The sequence below is a fragment of the Babylonia areolata genome, chromosome 9 (assembly GCF_041734735.1).
Source record: "Babylonia areolata isolate BAREFJ2019XMU chromosome 9, ASM4173473v1, whole genome shotgun sequence".
NCBI lineage: Eukaryota > Metazoa > Mollusca > Gastropoda > Neogastropoda > Buccinidae > Babylonia > Babylonia areolata.
The window spans coordinates 11,900,136-11,912,216 of NC_134884.1; the positions used below are offsets into that span (position 1 = coordinate 11,900,136).

At 42.0% G+C, this 12,081-nt stretch overlaps 1 protein-coding gene across 2 annotated transcripts in view; it reads left to right on the top strand.

The window, feature by feature from the left end:
• The first annotated feature begins 40 nt into the window (after positions 1–40).
• Positions 41–12,081, top strand: part of LOC143285717 (uncharacterized) — a 114,010-nt gene continuing 101,969 nt past the window's right edge. For both annotated transcript variants that reach the window (XM_076593122.1, XM_076593123.1), the window contains exons 1-2: positions 41–152; positions 2,812–2,918. In XM_076593122.1, the coding sequence (XP_076449237.1) occupies positions 143–152; positions 2,812–2,918 (117 nt within the window). In that variant the 5' untranslated portion in view covers positions 41–142. The remainder of the gene's footprint in view (positions 153–2,811; positions 2,919–12,081) is intronic.

Here is a 12,081-nt window from a genome sequence, read left to right on the forward strand (position 1 = left end):
GCTTCCGGTTCATACGGATCGCTTCGCGGTAGACGAAACGCGGGAATGGTTGCCAAAGGTTTACTGCTCCCATGTTGAGGACTGATTTTACGCCCGATCATAGGATTTAACCCAGTTGATTATCATTGTGGTTTCAGTTTAAATGGCGATGGGTGTGTTATCCTGTTCTATATTACTTTATTGCACGCTTTGTTAACGCCATAAGTCATGATAAATAAAATCTTTGTGTTGTCATTCGTGAGGTAGGGGGTTGTGCTGACAACGTACTTTGATTTCCTTGATTAATAATAATAATAATGGATACTTATATAGCACACTATCCAAAAATCTGCTCTAGGTGCTTTACAAAAACGCTTTTGATAACATAAAACATTATATCTATGTTACATACACACACCAAAATGTGACCACACACACACGCGCACGCACGCACACACACACACACACACACACACTGCATACATACATTTTAACATACATGTGTATCTAACAGCTACCCTAACACATACGCACACATAGGCAGGCAAAAACTTACATAGACACACGCACACACAATACACATTCATATACATGCATGTAGTTGTGGACCTGCCACAATTGAACTTATTGCTGAGGGAAAAGGTGAGTTTTGAGATTGTAATATTATACTTGAACGGTTTAAAAAGAAAGACGATTTAATTACAGCGTTTCTGCATTAAAGCCCGTCTGATCTAACATCTTTGTGATGACATGCAATGTTGATGCTAAGTACGATATTTTCTGAACTTTTTTTTTTTGATCAATAAGAAATTAGTGGCATTTAAACCACAATATATTCACCAAGTAATGTGTGAGGCACATTGGAAGAAAGTGTCGGTTACATTTTGGTCTTTTGTGAGTGCTAACAGCTTGATCAATCAATCAATCACTTTACTGCCTGAACCAAAGCTGAATTAGACAAAAAACTTGTCAGAAAGAACATGGGTAGAATTGGAGAAAAAAATGTCAACAAATTAAAATGTTGTTAGTGGTATACCACAAGGTAGCATACTTTGCCCAGTGCTTTTTACAATATACATAAATGACCTCCCTGAAAGTATAGAAAGCAAATGCAGAGTATTTGCAGATGATACTAAACTTTACGGCAATGCACAAAATAATACTACACTAGAAAAGGGCTTATAGTTATAACTCACTGGACTGATAGATGGAATCTATATTTTAATGTATCAAAGTGTAAAGTAATGCACACGGGAAGAAAAAATCCGGAAAACAAATACCATATGACAATAGAAGACACCACACAGGACATTGAGAAATGACAAAGTGGGAAGGACCTTGGCATAATTTTTGATGATAAACTATCATTTGACATACATATACAGAATATAATAAGTAAAGCCAACCAGATGATAGGAATAATTAAGAGAACATTTACCTATCTAGATAAAGATATATTTCTTACACTGTATAAAGCATTGGTTAGATCACAAGTGGAATAAGGTAATATTGTGTGGCACCCATACCTCAAGAGACAATCTATAGCTATAGAAAGGGTACAAAGAAGAGCAACTAAGTTATTAAAAGAATGCAGATCTATGAGCTATCAACAGAGACTTAATTACTTAAATCTGCATTCATTAAAGGGTAGAATGCTAAGGGTATTTAATAGAAGCATACAAAATGTCAAATTGCTCTAATGAAGTCAATGTGAATAATATTTTTAGACAGAGTACAGAAATTCGCCTTCAGGCTCATCGTAGAGAAAATATTTTAAGAGAAATTAACTTTTGAAAATGGAGACATTTATTCCATCATTAAATCAGAACATTCACACAAACATGGGAAATAGTTGCGGGTCAGGGACAGAACGGCATTGCACTTTCAACATCACAGCAGATTTGTCAACCATATAATACAAATGATCGACATACAAATACATTAGTTAATAAGTCTTAATCTTAAAATTAAACCGGATTAGATATGTCTATATATCTCTCTATATATAATACACACAATAACGTCCATCATTTTAAAAGATATGTATGTGACACATACATATCTTTTAAAATGATGGACAGCAGGTGAGGGTGGAGATGGGGGTGGGAGGTATGAACTAAATTAGAAGGTGAGAGGAGGGGTGGATAAATATAATAACAAGGAAACCTTTACACACACACACACACACACTGACGTGTGCTCATGCGCATGCTCTCACACACACATACACACACTCAAACACACACACACATACACACACGCTCACTCACACTCACATCCATGGCCACAATGCAAGTTTAAAAATAATTAAGTCGCATATTAAGACTTTCATGTATAAATTGTATATAATTACATAATATGTAAATTTATAATGAAAGATTGATGTTACGGTTAAGTTAAAACTCTACTAATCTAATATTGAATGCCATCATTATCAACACTGAATTTCCTCATCAATTGAGCTTATATGTGCCAAGTTTTTGGGTCTATTGAGTATGAAGTTTAGTGATCCAGTAAGTAGATTTGTTTGAAAAGCACACACACGAACACACACACACACACACACACACTCCCTCCCCCCCCCCCACCCCCCTGTGGTCTAGAGCTCTGTATCTCTATCTGTCTGACTGTCTGTCTGTCTATCTACCTACCTACCTATCTATATATTTATCTATAGATCTGTATTTATCTATCTGTATATCTGCTTGTATTATCTGTGGATCGAATGCATGACTAGTAATGGAAGCAATGGTCCAGAATCGGAAAAAAAACATGATTTAGCATGCAATACTTTTCTTTGATTTGTATTTTTGGGATACTTTTTGTTAACAGATGAGCCTCCTTCAAAGAGAAATCAAGATATTGTGGGTATGACTGACAAGCTGCAATGCCTATTGAAGCCCCATCTTTCTGCTCACTCTGACCAACTGTTCTCAGAGGTTTGTCCTTGTCTTTCTTTTTGATCAATCATCAAACATTAAGTTATCTAAACTGACATGTTTTCCACTAAATGCAGTAATACTTGTTTTTGAGTTGTCACTGACTTGCAGCATAAACATTCTCCATAAATTTAACTTGGAGAAAGTTGCTAGTGGTTTATAATAAACAGATCTGTTAACCCTTTGATGTCTGGAAGTATTGATGACTTTTGCATAATGATCACCCTCTTAAAAAATCAGAAAAAAATTATGCTCAAAAGTGTCTAAAAGTGTAGGTTTGGTGTCATATACTGTACCATGTCAAACTGATGCAAACTAGGCCTATCGGTTTGCTCTGCTTGGCCAAATTTTGCGCGGCTAACAGTGAAAAGACGAGCCGTCTTGCCCGGTCTGCTCTTAGCCAATCAAACGCCTCTAAAAGCTAAGTATAAGCGCTGAATCATTCCTTTGGCCAAGGCTCTCCATGCCATCTTGTCAGGTCCACGCTCTGTCTTGTCTTACGCTTTTTTTGGCTATTAAACGTATTCATTTGGCCTTATTTTGCTGCATGCGGCTTGTGTTTATTGTATTCTTACATTCTGTGTATTTGATTTGACTCGGCCCCCTCGATTCATTCGTTTTTCTCTACCTCTAAGTCGATCCTGTCTTTCCTTTCTCTGTTTGGGATTGGATTTTCGCTGGGTGCCTAAGCGCGGGTACAATGCCTCGTATGCCATCCCACAAAGGCAGGAATCATGAGGCTGGGATTGAGAGCTCATGATTCCTCCCGATACGGACCGCAGCAATGCGTCTTTAGATGTTGATCGCAGAGGCGACACTCGTACCAGTGAAACGGTCATGAAGGGGACCAGGGGGAAAGGGGTGTGAGCGTTGCCTCCCGAGGTGTCCCAGTGCGAGGCGGGGGGGAGGGGAGTGGCAAGTCCTCTCTTGGTGGTGGGGACTTGCGGCTAGGCGCGAACTCCCAAGGGGAGGCTGCACCTGGCCGTTACCCGGGTCCCCACTCATAGACAGCCCTTAGGGGCCCCATTGCTGTTCCCCCTCCTCCCTCCTCTGTCGACCCCCCTCCACCACCACCTTCTGGGGAGGAAAAATTTTGGTTCTGGGGGGCGGGGGGGGACCTTTACTTTGCCCACCACGGGCCAAGCCACCCCAGTCTCCCCATGGGAGGGGATTTGGGGTGCGTGGCCACCTGCTCTGCAGGTCTTCCCGCGATCCGGCCAGTCTTCCCTGCTGGGGGAGGCCTGCGCGTGTCAGGCGGTTCCGGGCAGTCAGCCTGCCTGTCTTCGGGCGAGACTGACACCCAAGTTGGACCTGACCTCCCTCCGACTTGGCCAGGTTTTTCCCTTCATGGAGGTCAAGGCACCAGTGACCCTTGGGGTTGGGGTCACAGGATGGCTGGTGCCCACAGGTGGTTACCCCCATTCTACCTGTACTGTGGCGCACCTATGGTGCACGCTGGGCTGCCAGGAGGACCAGGGGCCAACCCCTTGTCCACTCCCCACCGGACCCAACCCAGCACATCTCACGGTGACACACACAGCCCCGACAAGTGGGATTGACTTCTTGTCGGTCAGGTCGAGCTCCTCGACCAATATTGCCACTCAGTTCACAAATCGGGCCTCTGTCAACCCACAGGTGACCTCCACAGTCACAATGGCCTCCTTGTCAGGACCGACGGCTGCCGAGGGGCCCCGCTCAGCCCGGGGGAGCCTGCAGTTCCCACCTACCCAGCCCTCGGTCCTACAGGGAGATGAGTGGGAGTTTGTCCCGTCACAGCACTTGTGGGTCCCTCTTGCATCCAGGGACGCCCTCTCTGAGAAGGTGTGGCACCCACCATCCCAAGTATGGTTGGACCTACGGTCCACGCGCTCCCCACCCGCTTCAGGCGTCAAGGACATAACAGCTGCGGCCATGGTCCCTACTTGGGACCGTCCCAGCTCATCCCGCTGGGCTGACCACAGCTTACAGGACGCCCCAGCGGGTACATCCACTTGGGATGGCACCCAGCAGGGGATGGACTGCGAACAAGAGTGGGAGCCCCTGTCTTCAGATGATGACGAACAAGCGGATGAGCACTCTTCGCCCCCATCCCAGGGGGACAGATTGAGCCCACGCCTCCCTAGGGACCAGCCTGAACCAAACTCGGACTTTGCCGAGCTCGAACTGACCCTCCCCAATAGGGTCATGTATGCCGAATCAGTCCCTCAGGCTACTTTGTTATCCTTGACTCTCCTTAGGCCATGTGACTCTAACTTCAGAACCACAAGGCGACTCAGAGTGCCAGAAATGGTGCAGGAATGGCTTAATAAGCCAGGCCGCACTGTCAGGGGTGCTGCTTCCATCCCTCCTCCAGGCGGGGAGTCCCTCTCTGCCCCGGGTGCTTTTTCCCCAGGCAAGTTCCTTAAAGATTCCTCCAAGGGAGGGGTGTGGTCCTGGTACACACAGGACCACCCTGCCTACAGGGAAGCAGAGCCCTCCATGCAGGACAGGATGTTGGTCTCACAGCGCACCACCTTCCCCACTTCCGCTGCCTCCTCGAGGTTTCCACGGCTTATACCTTCTTCGACGCGTTCCTCCACAGGGCCAATGAGCTGTGGGAACAGCGTCCAGTTAATCAGAAACACGGGGTCTCCTTCCTCTGTCCCGCCGGGCCTCTTCACCGACCAGAGGTTAAACACTTTTGGAAATAGGGTAGCATCTGGTCTCACGGCAGCTGCAGACACAGCTACCAGCCTTCACTTCAATACTGTGCTAGCGCGGCGTGATGTTCTCCACCTCTCTAACATTCCAGTAGAGGAGAGGGCTGCCCTGCGGTCCATCCCAGCACAGCAGCACTCCCTCTTCGGCCAGTATGCGCCCCATTTTGTCAGCCACAGGGGAGAGACAAACAGGGAGGTGGCCTCATATTTAACCCACACCTCCCAGGGGTGCCAGGGTTCTATGCCATTGAAGAGACCGGCCACCAGGGCCCCTCCATATACCACGCCACCTAAGTCAAAGCGGCGTGCGCAGAATCAGCGGCAGAGGAATAAACCACCTCATGTCCGTCCAAGCCGACTGGCCATGCCCAAGGCCAGAAGGCAGCACCCCCAATGACTGGGCCCCAATTCAGCACCGCCAGTCGTTCAGCCCCTCCAAGTAGGAAACTTGTCCTGGCATGCACATCAGTGGCATGCTCTGGGATTGTATCGGTGCTAGAGTCGGGGTACATGCTGCCTTGGGCGGAGGACCGCCCCCTTCTAAGATCCACTCCTCCTTATGTGCCCAGCTCGATTGAGCAGGAGAGCATCTTAGAGAAAGAGATATCGCACCTACTCCTTATAGGGGCGATATCTCAACTCTCGGACCCGGGCCCCGGTTTTTACGGCTGGTTGTTCGTGATTCCAAAGGTCTCAGGAGGGTGGAGACCAGTCTTGGACTTGTCCCCCTTCAACAAATTCCTCCCCAAAATCAAATTCAAGATGGACACACAGTTTCGGTGAGCGGCTCTCGTGGTGTGCGGACGCGAGTGTCACGCTCTCTGCTCTGACCGAATTGTTTTGTGAGCCGTGAGCTGTTTGTTTCGCCGGCTCCGTCAGTTGAAGTACGAGATTTTTCCATCTCAGTTTTCCTTTGGCCCCCGGCATTTCTGTTTGTCTACTATGGCCACGGCGTCGACAGTCAACCTGGTCTTTTTAAGACAAAAAGACATCCCAGATGTTGACAACAATCGGCCCACTGTGCTGGAAATGTGTCTGGCAGCGGAAAGATCATCAGGACAGGGCTCTGTTCTCGGAGCTCAGGATATCCGAGGTCTTTGGCGGATCTACCCTGCCACCAAGGAGTCCCATACGGAACTTTTGGTCAAAGGACTGCGTTTGAGAGGTACTGTACTGCAGGTATCCAACACAAATCCATTTATCTTGCACGGAGACTCGGGAGAGGAAAAACCAACAACAAAACTATGGATTGATAGTATTCCTATTTCGTTAGCAGATTCAGAGATCGAACATTCTTTAGCAAAGGTAGGCTGTGAACTCAGATCATCAATTAAAATGGAGAGAGCAAGAGATAAAGACAACAAGCTCACTAGATTCCTGACTGGTCGCAGATTTGTTTTTATTACTGTTCCTCCCACCCCCCTTGATAAAATCCTTAGAATTAACATTTTTTCTGCCAAACTTTACCATAGAGAACAAAAGACTGTTCCCAAAACAATTATTTGTTCACGATGTCTGAAACCTGACCACCATGTTTCATCATGCTCCAGTGATATTGTTTGCAGAGACTGCAAACTGCCAGGTCATAAACGGGGTGATCCTGTTTGTGAACATACATACAAACATACAGACAAGCAAACAGAAGACAGTCAGACGGAACAAAACAAAAACAAAAGCAGCGTTAATACCACACACAAACAGTCTGCCAATGACCCGAAAGCTGACAGTGACAAATCAGCTGGTCGAGGTGACAGAACCCGCACCACGTGCACCAGGCCACCATCCTGTCGTCCATTGAACACGCTCCCCGCAGCAGGTCGGACACCCCCAAACGTGGCCGCTCCAAAGATCGACGCAGCCCGAGGGAGAGGAGGGGCAAGCAGCAGAGGAGGGAGGACTGGCGCTCCCCCAGCCCTGTGATGTCAGCGGAGGACGGACTGGACACAGAGGCAGAGACCGCTGTCACATGGCGGTGAGAACGGTACTGACTTTGATTGCCCGATGATGACGACCTGGCTTGTGATTTATGGACTTTGAGACTGAATTGTGATTGAATGATAAATGATGTTTGATGTGATCCAGTTTCAGTGAAATATAATATATATATATTTTTTTTTTACATTATCATCATGGATAAAGTACTTATAACTTCATTGAATACCAGGGGACTAAGAAATAAATTGAAAAGAAAATCATTATTTAGATTCTTAAAGGGAAAAAAATATGATATAATTTGTTTACAAGAATCTCATTTTACAAAAGATGAAATAGATATGTGGACAAAAGAGTGGGGCGGCGCGATTTTTTATAATGAAGGTACAAACAGAAGCAGAGGTGAAGTATTTCTGATTTCAAAACGATTTCATGGAGAGGTTAATTTTCTTAAGTCACACGAAAGAATGTTGATTATTACTGTATCCAATGAAAAACACAATATTACAATAGTAAATTTATATGCACCTAACAATTTAAACGATAAACTGACATTCTTTCAAAATATGGGTGAAATACTAGCTGAATATATGAATGATAATCTAGTAGTTCTTGGTGATTTCAACTTTGTACTCAGTAATGAGCTAGATATAATATCTGGTCTCCCTCATGACAAATCTGAAATTATTTCTTTAAGACATTTTCTGACAACAACAGGCCTTACTGACGCATGGAGAGCTTACCACCCCACTGACACAGACTTCACGTGGCACAGGCATAATCCGTTCATTGCACGGCGTTTGGATTACTGTTTTGTTTCTGATAACTTGTTGCCCTCCTGTGTTTCTTGTGAACACATTACTGTCCCAAACTCTGATCATAAAGCTGTCGTTCTAGAAATTAGTGAGGGAAACTTTGTTCGTGGTCCAGGGTACTGGAAATTCAACAATAGTTATCTTAAAAATGAAATATTTGTTACAAAAATGAATGCTTTGTTAGATTCTGTCAGTTTAGAACATAGTGATCAAAGCAGCGTAGTTAAATGGGAGCTGTGCAAAGTTGAAGTGAGAAATCTCTGCATCGAGTTCGGAAAAACATGGGCTTGCAAAAATCGAAACAAATCACTGGACTTACAGAATCGACTAAAAGAAATGGAAAAAAAATTGTTAATCAGTCCTCAAAATGAAGATCTTCAGACTGATTATTTGAAAATGAAACACGATTTAGATTTAATGTACACGAATGAAGCTAAAGGAGCACAGGTAAGGGCTAGAGTAAAATGGATTGAAGAAGGTGAAAAAAACACAAAATATTTCACAAATCTTGAAAAAGCTAGATGTAAAAATAAAATTATTACCAGTTTGCGCAATGAGGCGGGTGAAATTATTACAGATCAAAAGAAAATCTTACAAGAACAGCTGTCCGTCTACAAAACCTTATATAACCAAACAACAATGGAAAGAAATATACAGGAAGCCATCAATAATTTCATTGAAAACGAACATTTTACAAAGTTAAATGAAGACGAAGCCTTAGCATGCGAAGGGTTAATAACTTATGAAGAAACCACAACTGCACTCAGAAAACTAAAAAATGGATCAGCTCCAGGGAGTGACGGTCTGACGACAGAGTTTTTAAAATTCTTTTGGGGAAAAATAGGCAGATTACTAACCGATTCTTTCAATGAGTCGTTCAGAATAGGAGAACTGTCATTTACACAAAGACAGGGTATCATATCATTATTACATAAAAGTAAAGATTTAGATAGGGAGAACTTGAGTTATTGGAGACCTATAACTTTAACTAATTCAGATTATAAAATTCTAGCCAAGGTTCTAGCAGAAAGATTGGGTAGTGTAGTAAATAACTTAGTCAGCAAAGATCAGGTGGGATATATCAAAGGCAGGAACATAGCTACAATCATAAGATGTATTGATGATGTCATTAATTATCTTAATAAAACTGGTAAAGCAGGGTATTTGTTAGCATTAGATTATACTAAGGCATTCGATTCTGTATCTAAAGCATACATGTTACAAGCTTTTAAAGTATTCGGATTCGGATCTGACTTTCAAAAATGGGTATCTGTACTCTCCAATAATTCGCAAAGTTCCATAAACCATGGCGGCTGGCTATCTGAACCCTTCGATGTCAACTGTGGAATCAGACAAGGATGTCCATTTTCTCCCCTTGCATTCATTCTTGCAATGGAAATTCTAGCAGTCAAGATAAGGAATAGTACAATAACGGGTATCAAAACTCCAACTATGGGCAATAATCAAGATATATATTTAAAGATTAAACAATTGGCAGATGATACGACTTTATTTTTGAAAAATAGACAGGACATGTTTACTTCCATAGAAATACTTAAGTCATTTGAGAAATTTTCTGGGCTGAAATTAAATTTACACAAAACGAAAGCAATGAAGATGGGCAGACAAATCACTGAACAGAATCTCCCATTTGTATTGGTTGACAAAATAAAAATTTTGGGCATATACTTCCAGAAAGACAAAATGGCAAAACACATTGAAGAAAACTGGAGAGATAGGATAAATAATATACAAAAATTAATAGTACAGTGGAGCAAAAGAGACCTATCCATACACGGTAAAATTCTTGTAACAAAAACTTTCTTGTTAAGTCAACTTACATATGTTATGCAATCCATTGGCATCCCAGAAAAAGCTTTGAAACAGATCAACACCATATTCTACAAATTTATTTGGCAGAGAAAACATAGTAACCGTAGAGCTTTTGAGAAAGTGAAAAGAAAAACAATGGAAAGTGATTATAATGAAGGAGGGTTAAATATGGTAAATATATTAGAAATTCAAAGATGCATGCATTTACAATGGGCTGGAAGATTTTATCATGCACGGGAAGAAAACTGGACTATAATACCCAGATGGCATCTAAACAAAATACAAAATCATCGTAAAATATTTATGGTAAACTGTAGAGCAAAGCAAATAAAATTACAAGAAATAGAGAACGATTTTTGGTCGGATGTAATTACAACATATTTGAACAGTAAAGATATAGTAACAAGAGAAGAAGTGAACATCCATAATTTTCACAATCAGATGTTGTTTCACAATAATAATATACAATATAAAGGTAATGTGCTATGTTTTCAAAACTGGATAGACAGTGGAATAGAACACATAAAAGACATAATACATAAAACAGAAAAAAGACTTCTAGATTTAAATGAGGTTGCATTTTCACTGAACCAGGCTAAAGGAATCACAATATTCGAATACAATGCTCTATACAACGCAATTCCATTACAGTGGAAGACCTGGATACAAAACAATGGATTACCAATGGAATCTACTGAAACTTCTATTTGTGATGCAAACGCATTCAATGCAAAACTAAAAGAAATAAAGAAATATCTTAAAAGTAGAAGTAAAAGTACAACTATAGACCTACATATTTGTGTATTTTGGAAGAGGAAATTTGACTTTTCTTTCAATCATGATACATGGATTTTACCTAGGAAAGCAACAAAAGAAGTACGCTTACATGAATTGCAGTGGAAAATAAGTCATAATATATACCCAACAAACATTATTCTAAAAAAAATGGAAGTAGTAGACTCAGAAAATTGTTACTACTGTCCTGGTAAAATTGATTTTATTGAACATTTTTTCTATGAGTGCTCATCTGTGAAAATACTTTGGAAAAACATAGAAAATTTGATACTTAGAAATACTGGTAAGTGTATGAAATTACATCCCACAGACGTTTTATTTGGAATTCAGGATGACAGATATAGCAAACATGACCTTATAAAAATAAATCATATTATTTTGATAGGTAAAATGTGTATCAGTATTGCTAAAAAAACAAAAAGACTGTCTATTTTACAACTGATCTTTGAACAGCAATTCAGTATTAGACATCGATATATTATATAATACCTTATGAATCTTAAAGAAAAGGGAAACAAATCTATATGTAAGTGGGGGAAAAAAAACGACATAGTTATGGAATGCAGGGTATTGCTTTTGATTATTGTCACGGTTTTTGTGTGTGTGTGTGTGTGCGTGTGTGTGCGTGTGATTGCTTAGGTTCACTGTATCCTTTTTGTTGCTGTTATTTTGTTCCTTGCCTTTTTTTTTATTTTTATTTTTATAAATAAAACGATGGTCGACCCAAGAAAGTCCGGGTAAAAAAAAAAAAAAAAAAAAAAAAAAAAAGATGGACACACAGGCACAGATTCGGGAGACCATTCAACAGGGCGATTGGGCTACCTCTATCGATCTGAAAGATGCTTATTTTCATATCCTCATCCATCCGGCATCCCGTCGGTACCTGAGGTTCATGTGGAGGGACAAGGTGTTCCAGTTCTCGGCCCTCCCATTTGGTCTGTCCCTTGCCCCTTTCCTGTTTACCAAGGTGGTGCGGGAATTGGTGTCCATCGTCTGGTCGAAATCCATTCGTCTCTGTGTATACCTGGATGACTGGCTTATCCTGGCCCAGTCGCAGGCCCTGTGCGAGTCATACGGCCAGATTTTTAG